Source organism: Scomber scombrus, chromosome 1, assembly GCF_963691925.1.
Source record: "Scomber scombrus chromosome 1, fScoSco1.1, whole genome shotgun sequence".
Taxonomy (NCBI): domain Eukaryota; kingdom Metazoa; phylum Chordata; class Actinopteri; order Scombriformes; family Scombridae; genus Scomber; species Scomber scombrus.
The window spans coordinates 12,577,020-12,598,809 of NC_084970.1; the positions used below are offsets into that span (position 1 = coordinate 12,577,020).

The 21,790-nt window shown below is 39.4% G+C and overlaps 1 protein-coding gene across 1 annotated transcript; it reads left to right on the forward strand.

Moving 5' to 3' along the window:
• The first annotated feature begins 1,775 nt into the window (after positions 1–1,775).
• LOC133979625 (G2/M phase-specific E3 ubiquitin-protein ligase-like) lies at positions 1,776–4,814 on the forward strand. The gene is given in 7 exon segments (XM_062418188.1): positions 1,776–1,780; positions 1,878–2,014; positions 2,160–2,459; positions 3,031–3,212; positions 3,300–3,472; positions 4,253–4,467; positions 4,561–4,814. Coding segments are annotated over 7 exon segments (1,266 nt in total).
• The last annotated feature ends 16,976 nt before the right edge of the window (positions 4,815–21,790 follow it).

Genomic DNA, 21,790 nt, shown 5'->3' on the forward strand with positions numbered 1-21,790 from the left:
AAATTTCGAACCGTAATCAACAGCCCTCACGTAGCGCGGTCGATGAGGAAATGCGGCGGGCCTTCAGACCTGGAGCATCAGGTGTATCAGGGCAGAGCGGATCCTCTCAAGCTAACCTTAATGGCAACCAAGCAAATCAACCTCGATTTCAAACACAGCAGTACCTAGGCGGATGGGCTTCCAGCAGGTCAAGGAGGAGGTAAGTGGATTAATTGAGCCTTATGGACTGCTTCATAACATTAAGAGCACGAGCTCGGGTTCACGTGGGTCTGTTTGGATGTCTAGGTCTACTTTCACAGATCATCAATGTTTTTACTGCCACATTAAAACTTTTAGCTAGTAGCCTATAACACAAGGGCAACTATGCAAGCCTGGTCCGCTGTGGTAAACCTTCTCCCGTTCGTGCGCATTTTTCAATCAGCGGAGTGGTGGATTTATGACGTGTGTATTGAAGAGATTACGGTTATGGGGTCAGAAAATTATTCAGTTGCATCAGTGCGACTCTGACAGAAACTGAGGTCTTAGAGGAAAATGAGAGCGACGTAATTATTTTTTTAATGAAAGCGGGACACGCCCCTTGTCTTTGTTGTCATTTTGTTGCCGCTCCACAGAGCGCACATGGCTACTTAATATGCACGTGCTGACCATATATGGTTGTGCTGAGGCATTCCGGGGCGGAAGATGAGGTGTGTTCATGTCTGCACAATTCTTGGGTTTAATGTTTAATGCCAGTGTGAGCACTCAGGTCGTACCCGAGGATCGGACCGTACAGTGTGAGCACAGAAATCATGAGCTTGTGCCTCACATCACGGCCGATTTACTGTACAGTGTGAGTTGGCATTAAATTGAAACGTTTACAAAATCGTACAGTGTATTCCAGGCTTTAGAATAGCTCCACTTCCAGGCAATCATCTGAAAGTGAAACATAAACTTACCTATATTAAAATGAAATTATTCACCAACTTAACACGTACAAAAAACAAAAACATTGGCTTACTGACAACATGCAATTACAGTGCACTCTTTTTTTCCTTTCAGGCCTAACACCCAACACCATCCCAGTTTCAACAAAGATGTCATCCTGCTACCCCATTCTGCATGGGATGAAGTTTGTAAACACAAAACAAAAAGAAAATTTCATGAGAATGGCTTAATTCTAATCGCCTTTGAGATCAGGAAAATGTGGGACAACAGGACAGTCATTGCAGAGATTCGAGAGGCATTCCAAAACAAAATTCCAGATGATGTCAGGTATTATATTATTTGAATTTTTGATACATCATGGATTTAAACTGGCCTTGCAATTGATTCCTATTTCTTTCTATTTTTCTTTATTCTACTTGTATTATTTTCCCAGTGTTGAACTGTTGATGGCATGTGGCACCAAATTGGTGTCACCAAAGCTGCGTGAGGGTCAAGAGTTGAATGGCTTCATGATCCATAAAGTCTTTAAATCAAAGGCATTATACATACGGCCAGGAAGGGATCTTCCATTTCAGGTAAGGGATTTAAAATAAATGCTTATCAAGATAGCATACAGTTGTCATTTTTGAGAAAAACTCCAACATTTTGTATATTTTGTTGTTTTAGTTTGACAGCACAGATTCAGATGACTGCGTGGAGATTAACACCTCAACAGCATCCAACAACTTCCAAGCTGGAGGCTATATGTGTACACGGTCCAAGGGAAACCAAATTTCAACTCAGCCTCCTGCCACCCCACATGCATCCAGTGACACCACCTCGACAGCTACACTGCTCTCTGCACCACAAGCATGGAGTGACATTGCGACTGAAGCTGAACCACCAGAAGAACCCAGTGCTTGTGGTGGTTCAGGGAATGGGGTTGCAACCAGTGCTTGTGGTGTTGCAGGGAGGACTGACCACTATGCTGCCTACCTGTCCATCATGGGTTCAACCTCAGACCTCTCTTCTGATGAAGAGGATCTTAACCAGGCTATAATGGCTAGTCTTGAGAGTCATGCGTATGTAGCCACATTCTACTAACACTGAAGTTCCAATGGCTATGTGTGAAGAAACCAACTTTGATTGTTTTATCACATTTTATGCTGAAAACTAGATACCGTAATTGTGACACTTTACTGATATTTATTTCTTCTCTATTTCACTCAACAGGGTATCTGAACAAACAAAAACAGAATCAGCACAGGAAGTCCTCCTCAGTCTTGCATCTCAAATTGATGCCACCCAGAGATGTAGATTCAACATCAACAGTTCCTCAGTGCTGGATGGTGCTCTTCGGGCCTTCAAGAGGCTGTCCTACAATCCCAAGTATCAGATGAATATCAAGTTCTCTGATGACTTGGGACTGAGTGAAGAGGCTGTGGACCTTGGTGGCCCAAGAAGGGAATTCCTGCGTTTGCTTATGGAAGCCCTTGCAGTGTCACCAATGTTTGAGGGGAGGCCAGGGAGATTGAACCTAGCATTGGACAGCACAGGTACATGATAAAACCACATGCTGTATTTTGGGAACTCTGTATGCTTATTGTTCTTTGAATATTTTTTCATTATTATGCTCACATCTGATGCCATTTTTTGCAGTCTAACTACTCCATCTACTAATTATGAGTAGCTTCTTCTGCACATTATTGTTTGTGTTTAACTTTTTAATACTCTTTCTACGTTTTGGCAATATTAAAATTTTCCTGCCATTTTTGTCCCATTTGAATGATCTTCAAACTTGTCTACTACTTCTACTAGTTCCACATACTTTCAGTTCAGACCTCATTGCATTTTTAAAATGTTTCACGAACTTCACAAACACGTTCCTATGGTGCAAACGTAGACAACACAGTCACATAAACCCTGTAGTTGGCGGTAGTACTAAAGGTTCTGGGTAGTTCTGGAAGTGGCTATACACTCTGTTTTGTGAAGTGTCTGTCATTTCTTGTCCTGTACCGCCACCTACTGGATGTCACACACTGAGCTTTTACTGCACATATTTTTTGTCTGTAAGTTTGTGCCATATATTTTCATCGATGTTCTCCCTCTATGCCATGTTTGTTCTAGCTTTAAGAGAGGATCGATATTTTATTGCTGGGCAGGCCATTGCTGTAAGCCTGGTACATGGCGGTCCTCCACCAGGATTCTTTACACCAGCGCTGTACTCCCATCTGGTTGGTGGCAGTTCCACGATAAAGCCTGTTCTGGAAGACATTGCTGATGCGGACCTCTACGAGAAAGTAAAAAAGGTCAGAATATATAGTGAATAAATACACATTATGTTCTGCTATGCTATGGCTAATTTCTTCTGTCTTTATATTGTGTGCTGCTTTTAGGTGTCTGAAAGTACGTATTTTGAGGATCTGATGCGTGCCACGGAACCACTGCAAGATTATCTGGCAAATGCTGGGTGTCTCAGGCCATTAAAATGCATTGAAGACAGAGATCTGTTGGTTCAAGATATTGTCATGTTTCAGGTGGTCCACAGAGTCTCTGGGGCATTTGAAAGGTTTGTAACACAATTCAGAAAGTTTTTATTATAAAGATGACTGGTGGTTTTTACAACAGTTTCATCTCCAAATGCAAGGACATACATACAACATAACATTGAACTGAACACTTTTCATTTAAAGCAGAAGTATGAGGAATGTTTGTGTTAATATAAGTCTTAAATAGTTACATCTTCTGACAGCAATCACTTATAATGACTGTTTGGTCTGAAACACGGGTCTGTTAGTCACTCTGCTCTGCTGTAAGCCAAGGAGAAAACTTTCCTTGTATCCTACAACCTTTATCCAATGAGGAGAGAGAACGGCATAAAGGGGCGGTCCACCCTGTGTGTGCAGCCAAGGGATGCACGTGAATGTGGTGAGATAGGGACGAGGGCGGGGACTGCTAACAAAACGACCGGATCACTTCTGCTTTAAATAAAATTGGAGAAGGTTTCTAACAACTCATGCAGTTAGCAACTCCTTATTTTCTGTAGAGTACATTGCCCTATATTATTTTCACATTACATTCTCATCATAGAGATGGACTGCACATAGAACAGCATTTTAAGAACAATATTTTGGTAGATCTTGTAGAAAAAACAAACATTGTACATCTTTGACCAAACTGACTAAAATGTATTTACCAGATATAAACAGAATTATTTCAGATTCTGACAGACATATTTTAAACATATTTTAAATGTTTTAGCACCCTAGATGTCATTTAACCTCTGCTGGCATTTGGAATTAGTAGTTTGAAGGATTTATTTTGTTGTGTCATCATTTAATTTTGGCAGATTTAAAGAGGGACTGAAAACCCTTGGTGTCCTGGACGCCATGAGGACGTACCCAGAGAGTTTTAGACCCTTGCTGAGCCATCAACCACCTCCACTCACAGCCAACTCCATGGATCAGCTTTTCGAAATTAGACTGTCTGTAGCGGGAAGCAACAAGAGAATGGCAGAGGAACGTGTTGTGCCATTTTGGAGAGTTTACTTGCTGGACATTGAGGGTAAATATTGGTGTTGCATATGGCTCTGTCTCATATAGTGTGATATTTTCTGTACATTCACATTGTTCTTTGTTGTTTTTTTCTGTGTATTAGAGGAGGCCGGAGCCTCAAAGCTAAGCCATGTCTTAGCCTTTGCAACTGGTGCAAGCATCGTCCCACCAATCGGCTTCTCTCCTCGACCAACAATTGATTTCCTACATCACCAGTCTGTAAGCCCAGGACGCTGTTTGCCTATGGCCAACACATGCATCAACTGTCTGAAGCTGCCACTTTGTGACACATACACTGATTTCAAAGACAGTATGGACTATGCATTACAAAATACTCAGGGTTTTGGTCGAGAGTAATAATGCTGAACTTACAGTAGGAACCCTGTTTTCCCTCGTATGGTCGGTTGAAAATTTACTGAGACCATTTCTTTTTGGGGCTGATTGATATGACTTTGAGTATATTATTTGATTAACTGTTTTTATTTGCTTTTAGAATATAAAGAAGAATTGTGATAAATGTTAGTCAAGTTTTTAATACTGTTGTGTACAGTTGTGTACCACTAAATTGTACTTGCTACCTCAGGGTTACTTATGGCCAACACATGATAGACTGTCTGAAACGGCCACTTTTTGACACATTTACACTGATTTCAAAGACATTGTGGACTTTGATTTAGAAAATACTCCCTGTTTTGCCTTATATGGTAAGTTGAAGTATTTGTTTTGAGACCATTTATTTTTCGGGCTGATTTATTTTATTACAGTTATGTACTGCTTACTGTTATTACTTGTTACTTGACAGTTACATCATAGCTTAAGCAAGTGTTGTGTGGCCTTGTTAATGTTGAGTAAGAAAATGTAGCACGCCTAAAAATAAACTGATACCATGATTACCATCATCACTCAATGGATCTATTGTATGTTGAATCCTGTCCATAACTGTTGCATTCACAGTGAAGTCATTTTCCGGAACAACAACATTGTTCTCAGTCTGTAACTCAGGAGGGTTGTCTTCATTGATTCCAAAGGCATCATGTCTTTCAAAAATGTCCTGAGTAGCACCAGCTCTAGCAGACTGGAGAACGCCTCTGTGCCACAGTTGTAGAGGTGTCTGTCCCCCCTCTGTAGACAATCCATGGTTGTTCCACTGATTTCGGAACTCTGCAGCTGCCCTTTGAACTCTTGGCAAGTAGATGTAATGGAGACAAAACAGATGTTGTTCATCTGTTGAATCCAATATGCCTTCATTTTCCATGAAAGTGAACAGGTTGCTGAAGTGGAATGATACAACTCTGTTAAGCTCAGCCCATAAACGTTCTATTCTCTGATTATGGACACTGCGACCAGTAATAACACTGCCTCTGTTCAGCCCTCGTCTCTCCAACATATATCTGGCAACCCCTGTGTTCTCCATACCGTGGTCAGAGCGTACCCTTAGAGGGAGACCAAAGGTCTGTACTCCAGTACAGAACAGTCCCAGGACACTTGAGGCCCTGTTGTTGTTGAGACACTGTAAGTATATGATAGTTCGGCTAAAGCCATCCACACATCCATGGAAGACCATTCGCCACCTTACCAGTTTATGGTTTCCATCTATGTGCCTGTGGGGAGAAAAATAGCAAATAATTACTTAAGTGTAGCCCTGAGATTGAGACTGGTCATGTAGAATAAGCCACTGAAATTAACTAAGACAACACACTGTAGGCTAAGTAACAAAGCATCAAATTAGATGTGTGCAACTGGTAGGATGTAATGAACTACATTCCAAAGATGGATGGATAGCTAGATAGATATACTTTATTTAATATTATACAACTAATACAACTAATTATTTACAGTAACTCTTCCATAAAATATCTTGTTAGCCTAATTTTTCTGGCTGATTGTTAATTGAACACTGCAATTAGGCCTACCTACATTAGGCTACTAGTTTTTGTATGCATGTTGACCTGCAGTAAGCAAGCTTGAAAGAATGACACACTTTTCAATATGACAAAGTTTATTAATATCCTCTAATGGTTAATTTCCTGGACAAACAGTAAGGATTGGGTATTTACATAGTAGTAATGGGAAACTAATATAATGAGCCGTGTTACAATTTACTTTTCTCATGAGTAAACTGGCTAATATTACTTAGTTAGAAATTAGTAACAAGTACTGAGTAATAAATATTTTGAGTAACAACCAAAATACTCACCACAATTGATTGGGAGTTTGAACATTATATATTCTTCGCCGAATTGCACGGCGACGACGAAGGGCCCGTCCTATAGGATCAAGTTCTTGCAGGCAATGTCTTAGACGCCACCGCTGTATATGGATGTTCCGTGATCGAAGGCTTCCATGTATATATCTTTCTCCAGCATTTGGGGTTGTTTGAAGAATGTCACGGACTATATCACCCAAGACGTCAGCAGAAATTGTTGTGTAGGCCAGTGATCCAATTTGAAGATTTTGTCTGTGGCTGTACAATGTCCTCCGACTGATACCAAAGCATAAAGCTATTCTTTGCCAGCTCATTCTCAGGGATAAGCAGTAGGTAATTTGTTCAGGTAGAATATTGTATTGTGGGCGACCAGGACGGCCAGTTATTATTGTTGGTGGGCCTCTTGAAGTCAGCATTTCCCTTTGGCTCATTTGCAGTGGTCTTGAGTTTTGAAATGAATTTATGATGGCACAAAAACATAAATGTAGGGCCTCCAGTGTTACAAAGCTCTCTTGATCGACACCTCCTTCAAACTGCTGGCTAAAGAACAAAATTGTCCTTGCATATCCATTAAGCTCAAAGAATAACCGATCCAAAATCATGCTGTCATATCCACCTCTGTCAGTTTCCCTTGCAATGTGCTGAAGGCACCTCATTGCATTAGTGAAAAACATCCTAATACTCTCCTCATTACCATTTACTGCTAACAAAAAGTTGCTTTGAAAAAGAAGGTAAATTAGTGGAAAAATCATATTTGCAACTGCAGTTAATTACAAAATTATAAAGTTTTATAAAGGCATTATAAAGTTGCCTTCTTGATTTCAGTTCTCCCACACAGCTTCCATTTAGCTAGCAGTAAGCTCCCAGAGCTGTGCACCAATCAAGGAATGAGGCTTTATAGTATTTCCTGTTCAAACAAACTAACTTCCTGTTTTAGTAATTTTGAGTATAATAGTATATGTGAGAGAGTATGATAGTAAGTGTGTGTGACTATAGTAGTATATGTGAGAGAGTATGATAGTGTGTGTGACTATAGTAGTATATGTGAGAGAGTATGATAGTATGTGTGTGTGACAATAGTAGTGTATGTGAGAGAGTATGATAGTAAGTGTGTGTGACTATAGTAGTGTATGTGAGAGAGTATGATAGTAAGTGTGTGTGACTATAGTAGTGTATGTGAGAGAGTATGATAGTAAGTGTGTGTGACTATAGTAGTGTATGTGAGAGAGTATGATAGTATGTGTGTGTGACTATAGTAGTGTATGTGAGAGAGTATGATAGTAAGTGTGTGTGACTATAGTAGTATATGTGAGAGAGTATGATAGTAAGTGTGTGTAACTATAGTAGTAAGTGTGTGTGACTATAGTAGTGTATGTGAGAGAGTATGATAGTAAGTGTGTGTGTGTGTAACTATAGTAGTAAGTGTGTGTGACTATAGTAGTGTATGTGAGAGAGTATGATAGTAAGTGTGTGTGTGTGTAACTATAGTAGTAAGTGTGTGTGACTATAGTAGTGTATGTGAGAGAGTATGATAGTAAGTGTGTGTGACTATACTAGTGTTTGTAAGAGAGTATGATGTAACATGTGAGAGCAACTATGAATTATTTCCTAAACGGCCCCTCATAGAATACAGTGAGTGTGAGTTGTGTCACGTGTGCCGTCGGTCATGGCCCCGTAAAATTACCCCGAAGTTCCTGCAGTGGAAACAGGGCTTATGTGTGGGTTTGGGAGAGGGAGATCTATGCGTGTATGCCTACACACACTTGACATTCATGTCAGGCTGAGTAATATCTAACTCTAACTGTTCAATGGTTAATCATGTGTGAACACTGAGGTGCAATGTGTGTCTGTCCACAAAGCTAAGGTTAACCTCTACCTCAACTGAATAAGTAGACAGAAACAGATGGATCACTACAGAAAGAAACTGAATGTGTGGAAATGAGAGGTTGTTAGTGCGACAGACAAAATCATCAGAGCATGGTGCACAATGAGTTTTCCAGGGCAGTGTCTCTTGTTTTCGTCTTGTGGCTTTTACAGCGTGGGAACTGCCACACACACACACACACACACAAAGAGGCACACACACACACACACACATCAAATAGAAATAACCTGGGGCTGCTCATCTATTTCTGTTCAAACAACTCATGACATGGCTGAAGTTAGCCTTTTAATCAGGAGCTCTCTTGTTGTTTATTCTCATACAAGCAGGTGAGATTTACCCCTAATAGGTCTACACTATTGACTTATTTTAGTGTACTTATTTTAATGTGAAGACATTTATGTTTAACATGCATGTTGAATGTTGACATCCAGATTTTAAAAGTACCTTCTAAATAAAAAATGAGTTCATATTTATCTGACTTCTTGTATCAATTGATGAAAAATTAGCCATGCAGCAATGAAGAAAAATGAGGATGTGATACATTGAGATGCACCAAAATGCATCAATAATCGTTTTAGAATCGAATCGTAGCCATCTGAATCAGAATTTAATTGAATCGTTAGGTGCCAAGAGATTCCCCCACCAACAAACTATACATTTGGACAGCACTACAAAATGACAAACTCACTATATAGTGGACAGTATAGTGTGTATATAGCAGACATCCCAACTCTCCCGGAAGTTCCTGGAGTCTCCCGCACATTGATAGTGGCTCCCTGACACCCATTGGTGGACTGGACATCAGGAGCACCAGAACAATTCCTGGTGGCCTAATAGTCGTTCTGGCCTGACATGAACAGTCAACTTCACCAGCAACAATATAGTGAGCAAGAATGAGTTACCAATCAAATCCCCTTATGTGGTGATGACGGGCATCAGTAGGCTACAGTGGATTTTGGTACCAAAAAAAACCCCAAAACGCCTCTGTGTCTGCTGCAAGAGGAGGGCTCAGCTCCGTCACCGCTGAGAGAGAGGAGAAGAGTAGCTAACGTTAGCCTCTGCTGCAGTTTGCTGTCACTTCTCGTCACATTGCTCTCCTCTGCTCTTAGAGAGTCTGTTCTGCTGCTACTTCATTCCACCTCACTGTTCTGTATAAAAGGTACGGACACTGAATTGGGGAACAGAGCTGCTCCGTCAGTAAGCGGCAACAGGACGCTGTTGTGTTAGCTGTGGTCGAGCAAGCTAGAGAGTGAATAAAGTGATGGATAAAGTGGTTACGGTAAGAAAGCCGGTGAATCAGATCAATAAAACATTATTCTCTGATTGTTTCTCAGTGGTTCCCCACACACCTCCACTCAACCCTGCAGCTCAACCTCAAACCTATGAATCTAATACATTGTTTTGTTTGGAACATTTATTAACTGGTAAAATGTATTTCCTGTACTCTGTGGGTGTGTCGTCATCATTCACACCTAAACAACCAGCAGTTAAATTACTAAAGCACAATTATAATTTTTTTTATAGATATGACCTGACTTAAAAATGTACAAACTTTTCTAAAAAACTTTTCAATGAAAATCCTGTATTCAAATAGAGAACTTATTGATCACAGTTATATCAACAAATAGCGTTAGAATACAAAATTAAAGGTCTGGTGGTCTACATGAAAAGATTGGCCTGGAATGCAGTCAAATTCCCAGTCTGAATTATTATCCTACTCCGCCACTGCTCACAGCTGCAAATAAGCAAACGAGCAAAAGCATGCGCGCTAGAGAGTGACTGCGTGTGTGATTGATCATGTAGTGTGCGCACGATATATAGCGTGTGTGTGTGTGTGTTTGTGTGACTGTCAATGCAGCACGGGTCAGAGAAAAAAAGCGTCCTGATTTCTCTGTGTTACTTAGTATTGTTGTGAATCAGATTTTTTTTTTTTTAATCTCAAACAGGCAGCCCCAAATATCTCCCTTCCACCTGCTCTGCCTGTTACAATGGTTCTGATACCCAGCTCAAAAAGCTGCGGTAGGCTAGAGACCTGCTCCACCTATGGACATTTTCTCTTTTATGTGAAGTTTTAACAATGATGTATAATGTATAATACAAATAGCCTATATGTTTATCGTCCTTTTGCTATCTGTACAAAAGTAAATAGTTTTAGAGGACAGATTTTCTTTTTATGCCTAATGTTCCCCAGTTTATTTAGACTAGTATACATTTTTGAGTTTTACAGTAATGTCTTCAATTTTGTGATAAAAGGTCCTACGAAAACATTTGTTTATTGTAATTACAACTGCATATTATCTTTATTTACATTGTGTGCATTTATTATCAGCATTTATAGTTTTTGTGAATAATTTTATGGACACTAAACAATCACAACTGTGGAATCCGTTTAAGGTATTTTATTTATTTTACATTGACATTTACATTGATTTTTACACTAAAATATAGATTTTTATCTACGTTTATAATTAAATATATTTTATATATTGTTTATGAATACTTACATATATATATTTACATATATATTTATATGTATATGCATCCCCTCCCATTATAATCTAAAACTAAACTTCTGCCAACTCAACCAGACTCATCTAACACATAATACATTTATCTGTATTATCCCATATATTTATATTTATATGCATATTGTGTGATTAATGGGGTTAAAAAGAAGAACCATTCTCCTACAAAAATCTGTATTCATTTTTTTACTTAAATCTTTTCTTTTTTGTGGGACAATTTAACCTCTTAGCCAGTTATTTAAATGAAACCATCTGAGATGTTTACAGGGAAATGTCATTTTTCAGTCAGTAAAATGATTAGATCTGATCAATCTTTCACACTATAGAAACAAATAACTCATATTATTAATAATGAATCTATATCAAGTGCCACCTTGCTGCTGGGAAAGAGTATGACTTATAGGTGAGACTGCTCATTGTTTTATGGTATTTTCTCAGTAAGAATAAAATATCACAACTGTGGAATCCGTTTAAGGTATTTTATTGATTTTTACATTGACATTAACATTGATTTTTACATTAAATATAGATTTTTACATACATTTATATTTACATATATTTACATAATGCATTTATACTTTATTTATATGTATATGCATCCCCTCCCATTATAATCTAAAACGAAACTATTGCCAACTCAACCAGATTCATCTAACACATTTAGCAAATGTATGTGTCTGTATTATCCCAAATATTTATATTTATATGCATATACACGACCCTGACCCTAACCTTTGCCCTTGACCACAACTAATTTAACATTGAACTGTCATGTTAAACCCACATGATAAGGCACAACCCTCATGCGGGCAAGGAAAAACTCCCCACAAAACCCTTTAAAAGGTAGAGAGGGAAGAAACCTTGAGAAGGAACACACAGGAGGGGACCCCCTTCCAAGGCTGATAGGTACCTGGTGGGCAGCATGACAAGAATTGGGTCAAGACTAAATTTTCATTTGCATTTCAAAATCTTCCTGGGGTCACTACTAAAATTACATTATATTTACAAGTGGTGTTGTCAGCTTACTGAAAACCACTGTAATCCTGAGGACAGGATCTAACCTGCATCCGCCTATATCTTATTATATGTACAGCATGTGCAAAATGAGGGCATGTTGTAGCCCATGTTAGAGAGCCTGGTTGACTGGTGGCTGTACCCTGACTGCTTCTTACGTCCCTGTTTATCACAGATCTTAGTCGTGCCCTCTGTGTCTTCAGTGCTTTGCTCTCCTCTGGTGCTGTGTGCAGACGTTTCTTCTTCTTCACTGGTGTCAGATCAGTGGGTGGGGTAGGCCTGGACTCTTTGGTCTTTTCTGATCCTGGTTCTTTACTCTTCTTTGGTCCAGGTACAGGAGTTGCTTTTGGTTCTGCTATTGCCTTTAGTGGTCCAGGTGTTTTGCGTACTGGAGACCTACTACTGGTCTTGTCTGGCGTCATTGCCCTATTCATTGGTGAGCTTTTCCTGGGTTTAGTGGACACAATCTTGCCCTTGACCATGGATACTTGACCATCTTGTTTTTTCTTCTGTGGAATAGGTGGGACAACAAGTTGATGTGTCACTATAGGTACAGGAACACTGGGACGTTTGGTGGGTTGTTTTCCAGCTACTCTGAATTCTGATGTTGAAACCTTTTCCTGTTCTGAAGGTTTGACTTGAACTGGTGGTAATGGGTGTTGCCGTTTTTGTGGCGTTTTCGTGACATCTTCAGAGGTTCCTGTACTCCCCTGTCGAACGGGAACCTTCACTGAGGACACTCTTCTTGTATTCATGTTGACATCGCGGGGGGATGGTGCAGGCTTCTGTTCCCCTTTTACAACAACAAACGGTGGTGGTACATTCTTTCCATCATGACTTCCTACACAGGATGGTGGTCTTGGTGTGGGATTGGTGGGCCTTCTCTCATTTTGATATCTAACTTGCTTTTTTGCGTTCCCGGCAGTAGAAGATGCCAATTCAGAGTACAGCACCTTTAAAGCATCCTGTACCTGAGCCTGCGATGGAACTTGTGATGATGCTGCAGACGTGGTGATTGGAGCCTCTGATATTTTTTTCATTCCCAGGAACTTGTTCTCTGAAAAAGGCAATTTACAAAATCGCATGAGATTATTTGCCACAATATATAGAATTCAGCTATCTTTTTTCATTACATATTGTTGGTAACGTCACAATTTTGCTTTTAATTCACATTTAAGAAAATAAAACTTAAACCAGCCCTGTAAAATTGATAAAGTGTTTTTGATATGTTTGAAATTTGAGTCAGGTTGTGTTTTGTAAACAGGGTCTGAAATTTTGTGTGTGAACATCAAATAGAACCGTTTAAATGTTGTAATGATTACTACTATAAAATGTATAGATCCTCACAAACCAGATTCGAAACTAGCCCACATATAAGTTAATCAAAACTTAAATGTAATTATCTAATTGTTTGTTATATAATATTGTATTAGTTTTATTCACTACTTCAAAAGTTAGTTTTGCAATAGGTGAATCATTTGGTTGATTGTCTGCATCCAAAACATGTAGCTAACGTTACTTTACCGATCAATGAAAAAGGCCTTGATCAGGTTAGCTTGGGACAACACTAATTCTTATAAATTATTAAATAAACAAAATGTATATTACATATATTTAAACAGTGACTTACCCCACATCTCTTGGTAGTTGAAGGAAACAAGCTTGGGATCAGTCTCAGGGTGACATCTTCTGAAGTCAATCAACTCCAACAAATACTCAGATAAAAAGCTATGAATGTCAGCAGGTAGTGATAGGAGTGCTGCTCTGGAAATACACTCCAACACACTCTTCAGTCCATACAGACACAAATTGTGGGAATCCATCTTTATATCTCTACAAAAGTACTGTTTCCTACAGTAATGTTAAACAGGGAAAACTGAACTGATGTTCACTTGAGTGCACCCCCTCTAGAAAGCCTTTATGAGGTCACAGAATGCTATGACATCATTTGTGTTTATGATGTCATACAGTTATTTTTAGAATGATGACATCATTGATTGTATAGGTTGTTTGCATATGACGTCACTATCGTTCTACGCTGTGGCGCCAACGGCAGATGGAGGGCAGGAAGTAATTAATAAGTAATTCGCCACAACTTGTTTACTGGGAAGAAGCGGTCTAGGCAGTCATGCCGAGTTTTTTTGTTGTTTATGGTTGCTCTAATCGTTCCAACCGAGAAACCAGCAAGAGTTTTTATCGAGTTCTTAAAGTAGTTGTCCACAAAGGGGAAAAATGTAGGAAACTGACTGAAAAACGCCGGAAAATTGGCTTTCCAACCTCTGTTTACAGTCAGGAGGAGCAGAGTCGGATAATGCCCGTGTGTGTAGCGACCACTTCGTCAAAGGTAACTTGCCTTTTGTAGCTTTGTTTATGTAACATTAGAATATAGTTGACTGTTAATTTACTCTGTAACAGTAAAGGTAGTTTTTTTCATGGCTTTGTTGGAGTTTGTACCTCTTAACAACAATACAAGTTTTATGCGGCGCATACGTGTAATTAGGGCCGTTGGTTTATTTCTTTAGGATGCCCCAGCGCTTTAAAGGACGTTGAGTCTGTAGACTGGGCTCCTACAGTTAACCTCGGTTACCAGCGAGGTAAGGCAGAGTCAGAATCATCGCGTCAACGAGAGGTGAGGATGAAATCTAGGGCACACCAGCAAAGAAGCTCAGGGGCAACAGAGAGCCCGGATCCACAGCAGTATGACAGCCCACAATCAGAGGACTTCAATGAAATGTCAAATGATCGACAAGGTAAATTAATTGTATTAATGTGTAGCCAATATTATTGTTTCATATGACAAATCATGATAATGACAGCAACTAATCTATGTAAACTTTGAATAAGGCTTTCAAAACATTGATAACTAAGTCAGTGAAGTCACCAATTAAGTGTATAAACTGGACCAAAAAAAAAAAGAGACAATAAGAAAATTAGATGTATTTTTAGATATATTTTTGGAGAAATTTGAATAACTTATTGCACCCCCTCCTTCTATATATTGTATGCAGATGCAAGCTGTCAGACGGACCTTACAATGGATGACATTGAGAGAATGGAAGATGTTCTGAAGCAAACCACAAAAGAGCTGGTAGATCTTCGTACCAAAGCAATGGATACACTGTTTAGTCAAGAGTCTTTTGAGAAGAGTGAAGACAAGACAACATTTTATACCGGGCTCCCTAATGTCTTAGTTTTGATGCAGGTTTTTCAGCTGTGTGAGCCTTAAATCGCCTATGGTCCTATGTCTGCGCTCTGTAAATTTGAGCAATTCATTTTGGTTCGGCTGAGGTTGAGATTAAATCTCCCTCTGAAAGATTTGGCTTTCAGGTTCAACATATCTTACTCCACTGTTTCTAGAATTTGGCACAAGTTAATCGGCATACTTTATGAGAGTTGCAGATGTCTGTCTTCTAACACACACCTGTGCTGCTGTGCATGTTTTATGAGAGTTGATTTGTAACACCGGTATTGCGAAAGTTTAGATCCTATTTCCAAGGAAAGGTATCGGGAAAAGATCATTAAATATGTTGGATGTGACCCGCATATGATGAAGAAGAGCGATTTTTCAACGGATTTGAAAGATTTGCCTGCTATCGAGGCCGTTGACATTACTAATTACCTTGTTCTTCAGACTTCATTTTATTCTAAAGAACAAATGAAAGCCTACAAAAGTATGGAGGCGTATAATTTTTTTGTCTGCGGGTGGGTGTTACAAATCAACTGGTTTCCACGTTAACTGGTTACCTTTGTTTATAAATGTTGGGCCTCTCTCACTGTGACTGCAGATGTTTCGATCACGGAGAGAAAACGTAGCTGACCTCGCGTATGCCTGAATGTACTTCCATAAATATCTGATGATCTCCCGCTCCACCTGGTTAATCCAAGCATGATGCTTCATGTTGTGATGTACAATTGTGGGACCCGAAATACTGGTCACCATATTCTGTATAAATGTCTAAATAAAAAGAAATAAATGAAAAGTCACCCGACACGGGATTTGAACCATTACAGCGTAGTGTTTAACCATTACGCCACGCAATTACACCCGTCAGTTGTCACAAGGTGATATAACAACTGTTGAAGTAAAAATGACGTGTGCACAGCCACGATTTTCAAAACACCACAGCCAAATTAACTTGTGACCACTGTTACTGCAATGATAGCCACCTTACAGGTCCAGCTTGTTGCACCTCTGAAAAACATTTCACGATGATAAAAGATCACGTCTGGTAAAGGTGGTCGAGGAAAATCACGCATTTGATGTTTTGGACATGTTTACGTTCGTTTGTGACAACTGATGAGTGTATTTGCGTGGCGTATTGGTTAAACACTACGCTGTCATGGTTTTGCAGTTGGTGACACACTCGGTTCAAATCCCGTGTCGGGTGACTTTTTATTTATTTATTTTTATTTAGACATTTATACAGAATATGGTGACCAGTATTTCGGGTCCCACAATTGTACATCACAACATGAAGCATCATGCTTGGATTAACCAGGTGGAGCGGGAGATCATCAGATATTTATGGAAGTACATTCAGGCATACGCGAGGTCAGCTACGTTTTCTCTCCGTGATCGAAACATCTGCAGTCACAGTGAGAGAGGCCCAACTTTTATAAACAAAGGTAACCAGTCAACGTATAAACCAGTTGATTTGTAACACCGGCTTTCCTCCATCTCTGTCATAACTGCTGTTTACATCCTGCCCTCCAGCTGAATTTCGCGCGTCATCAGGTGACGTAACTGCAAACAACCTATTAAAGTTTTTAGCCATCTTAATTTATAATATGGATCACACAAAAAACAAACTTTTTTTTCAAATATTAAAAATCTACCATAATTTTACACAATACATTGTATTGTTTTTTGCAGATACTGTCATTGCTGCCTGTACAGGACTATCTGTTGTGCTGAGTCTCTGTCCTTATCAATAAAAAATATATTACCATTGGGTAACTTTAAAAACAACAACTTTCTGCCTCACAAATGTGACTTTGTTTGACTCTCAATTGATCATGTTCTTTCTTTCCCGTGCACACCTTAAGGCCTTTTCATGGCATGCAAAAGGCATGTGTGTTGCTTATGATTGACTTTTTCTGTCTTTTTGTTTGTTGGAACACAGTTTCATATTTCTTGCCGATTTTAAAATATCAGTGTATCCCGTTAAAAAATAATGAGCTTTAAATAAGTGTTCATTTTTTTATTTTTTTATCAGCACTATGAATCCGCAGCAGGTGTATTTTTGACAGAGCGGTTTCTAAATCGCGTCAAGCTCAACAGAGCAGATCGCACCAGACAGGAAGTCAGACACGGAATCAGCATAAAACTCGGTCCACTGCTAAAATAAGACAACCCGTGAAGCCTAGATCTTATTTCAGTAACAAACACGAATAAAACTGACAGATAAAGACACCATTTATCTATGTAGCCTACTGACCCATGATAGAAGGATAAACATCAAAGAAAATGACCAAATCAAATAAATTTGAGCAAGTTAACAAAATCAGGCTGTTTCGTTTTGCTGCTACTACAGTAATTACGGTAGCCTAAAGGCACTCTTTCGGATTTGATTGGGCTGGCGCAATTACTGTATGAACAGTGCAACTTAATTTAAAAGGCAGATTTCTCTCCAAGACCACGCTCTTATCCGCTGCCGTAATGGGGCGTTCAGACCAAAAGCGTTTGACGCGAAAAAAATCACTTGATTCGCTTCTATCGCGCCGCTTGATCATAAATATCAATTTTTGGATCATCGCTTAATTCGAGCTTGTGACGTCGGGAGAAACTCGCCACTGATTAGATGTCACTGCGTGATGTAGCCTGAAAAGTTCAATTTTTCCAACCTTATTCGCGTAGCTTCAGACGCTTGATTCATTCATTCATTTGCTTCATTCGCGCCGCCTGATATAAAATCGCGTGTTATCGCGCCATTTACATTGATTTTCTATGTAGACTTGCTGCTCAATTCGCGTCAGACGCTTTTGGTCTGAACGCGCCATAACGCTCCCAGTGGGATTTGACCATAGACTGTATATAAGAAATGGACGTAACATCCGTGACATCACTCATTGGTTTGTGGACTGCTGCTCGGAAGCCAATAGTTTCGGATCTGGGCAGCGCCATCTTCAAAATTTCTGGTGCATGCCGGGAAAAATAAAAACATGCATTCTACTTATATGGGCATCAGGAGGGGCATGAGGCGCCCTGCTGAACCTGTGAACCAATCAACCTGTCAATCACGACATAGCCACGCCCTAATGCATACCCTATATCATTTCAGAGGACCCGAACTCCCCGCCTGGGTTTGACGCTGGGCAGAGGATGGAGCAAAACTGTGGTGCAACCTTTCCGCGGCATTGCTGCTCCCGGTGGAAATCCCGGGTTATGTTTAACATGCATTTTGAATGTTGACATCCAGATTTTTAAATGACCTTCTAAATAATAAAGGAGTTCATATTTATCTGACTTCTTGTATCAATTGATGAAAAATTTGCCATGCAAACTGAGGATGTGATATGATGAGATGCATCAAGATGCATCAATAATCATTTTAGAATTGAATCGTAGCCCCCTGAATCGGAATTTAATCGAATCGGGAGGTGCCAAGAGATTTACACCCCTAATAATTTACCTGTGTACCTACTAATTGAAAAGGGAGTGGAATTTGTACTTACTCAAAGGGAGCACCGTCTCTTTAAGAGAGACACATATGCCGTATACAGGCTGAAGCAACATGTGTTTGTGTTGAACTGTAGGGATTTTTTCATTAAAAGTTACAGAAAGGAGAAAGACGTGTCTAGCAGCCCATTTTGAGGGTACAACAAGGGCTTACTTTTAAATCTTGATTAAATCCCATGAACCTGAGAAGCAGCTCCAATGTTAATAACCACGCTGCTGCAAGCGCAGAAAATCTTCTTGATGTAGTCATATGGCGCACTAGGCACGTAGCTGACATTTACTGCCAATATGTGTAAAATATGGTGAGGAAATGTGTATGATTTGGCATAATTGTATATCCCTTGCAATGCAAATTCTCAACTACTGGGGGCACTGTTCAAGTTCACGTACATATACCGGTTTGTAATGCATGAAATTGTCAATTTTAAAACATTTCACTTGCGCATCCTGCAAACTTAAATCAAAACAAGAATACATATTTGTAGATGCAGTACAGTACAACCTGGCTCAGGTATGGCATATGTACACAAAAAAGTCTAAAGGATCAATGTATCCTCAAATTAACAAGGTCATCCACCATAATGAAAAAGCCTGGGGTTCCTGAGGGCTCCTGTGATTAATAGGGTTAAAAAGAAGAACCATTCTCCTACAAAAATCTGTATTCATTTTTTTACTTAAATCTTTTGTTTTTTGTGGGACAATTTAACCTCTTAGCCAGTTATTTAAATGAAACCATCTGAGATGTTTACAGGGAAATGTCATTTTTCAGTCAGTAAAATGATTAGATCTGATCAATCTTTCACACTATAGAAACAAATAACTCATATTATTAATAATGAATCTATATCAAGTGCCACCTTGCTTCTGGGAAAGAGTATGACTTATAGGTGAGACTGCTCATTGTTTTATGGTATTTTATCAGTAAGAATAAAATATCACAACTGTGGAATCCATTTAAGGTATTTTATTGATTTTTACATTGACATTAACATCGATTTTTACATATAATATAGATTTTTACCTACATTTATATTTACATATATTTACATATATATTTATATGTATATGCATCCCCTCTCATTATAATCTAAAACGAACACCCCACAAAAGACCTTTAAAAGGTAGAGAGGGAAGAAACCTTGAGAAGGAACACACAGGAGGGGACCCCCTACCAAGGCTGATAGGTACCTGGTGGGCAGCATGACAAGAATTGGGTCAAAACTAAATTTTCATTTGCATTTTAAAATCTTCGTGGGGTCACTACTAAAATTGCATTATATTTACAAGTGATGTTGTAAATATAATGTAGAATAAGCAGCTTACTGAAGACCACTGTAATCCTGAGGACAGGATCTAACCTGCATCCGCCTATATCTTATTATATGTACAGCATGTGCAAAAGGAGGGAACATTTTAGCTCGTGTTAGAGAGCCTGGTTGACTGGTGGCTGTACCCTGACTGCTTCCTACTTCCCTGTTTATCACAGGTCTTAATCGTGCCCTCTGTGTCTTCAGTGCTTTGCTCTCCTCTGGTGCTGTGTGCAGACGTTTCTTCTTCTTCACTGGTGTCGGATCAGTAGGTGGGGTAGGCCTGGACTCTTTGGTCTTCTCTGATCCTGGTTCTTTACTCTTCTTTGGTCCAGGTACAGGAGTTGCTTTTGGTCCTGCTTTTTCCTTTAGTGGTCCAGGTGTTTTGCGTACTGGAGACCTACTACTGGTCTTGTCTGGCGTCATTGCCTTGTTCGTTGGTGAGCTTTTCCTGGGTTTAGTGGGCACAATTTTGCCCTGGACCATGGATACTTGACCATCTTGTTTTTTCTTGTGTGGAATAGGTGGGACAACAAGTTGGTGTTTCAATATAGGTACAGGAACACTGGGACGTTTGGTGGGTTGTTTTCCAGCTACTCTGAATTCTGATGTTGAAACCTTTTCCTGTTCTGAAGGTTTGACTCGAACTGGTGGTAATGGGTGTTGCCGTTTTTGTGGCGTTTTCGTGACATCTTCAGAGGTTCCTGTACTCCCCTGTCGAACGGGAACCTTCACTGAGGACACTCTTCTTGTATTCATGTTGACATTGCTGGGGGATGGTGCAGGCTTCTGTTCCCCTTTTACAACAAGAAGCGGAGGTGGTACATTCTTTCCATGTTGACTTCCTACACGGTGTGGTGGTCTTGGTATGGGATTGGTTGGCCTTCTCTCATTTTGATATCTGACTTGCTTTTTTGCATTCCCAGCAGTAGAAGATGCCATTTCAGAGTACAGCACCTTTAAAGCAACCTGTACCTGAGCCTGCGATGGAACTTGTGATGATGCAGCAGACGTGGTGATTGGATCCTCTGATATTTTTTTCATTCCCAGGAACTTGATCTCTGAAAAAGGCAATTTACAAAATCGCATGAGATTATGTGCCACAAAAGATATAAATCAGCGTCACAATTTTGCTTTTAATTTACACTTAAACCAGCCCTGTAAAATTGATAAAAGGGTTTTTGATATGTTTGAAATTTGAGTCAGGTTGTCTTTTGTGATAAGGGTCTGACATTTTGTGTGTGAACATCAAATACAACCGTTTAAATGTCGTAATGATTACTACTATAAAATGTATAGATCCTAACAAGCCAGATTCTAAACTAGCCCACATATAAGTTAATCAAAACTTAAATGTAATTATATAATTGTTTGTTATATAATATTGTATTAGTTTTATTCACTACTTCAAAAGTTAGTGTTTTGCAATAGGTGAATCATTTGGTTGATTGTCTGCATCCAAAACATGTAGCTAACATTACTTTACCAATCAATGAAAAAGGCCTTGATCAGGTTAGCTTGGGACAACACTAATTCTTATAAATTATTAAATAAACAAAATGTATATTACATATATTTAAACAGTGACTTACCCCACATCTCTTGGTAGTTGAAGGAAACAAGCTTGGGATCAGTCTCAGGGTGACATCTTCTGAAGTCAATCAGATCCAACAAATGCTCAGATAAAAAGCTGGGAATGTCAGCAGGTTGTGATAGG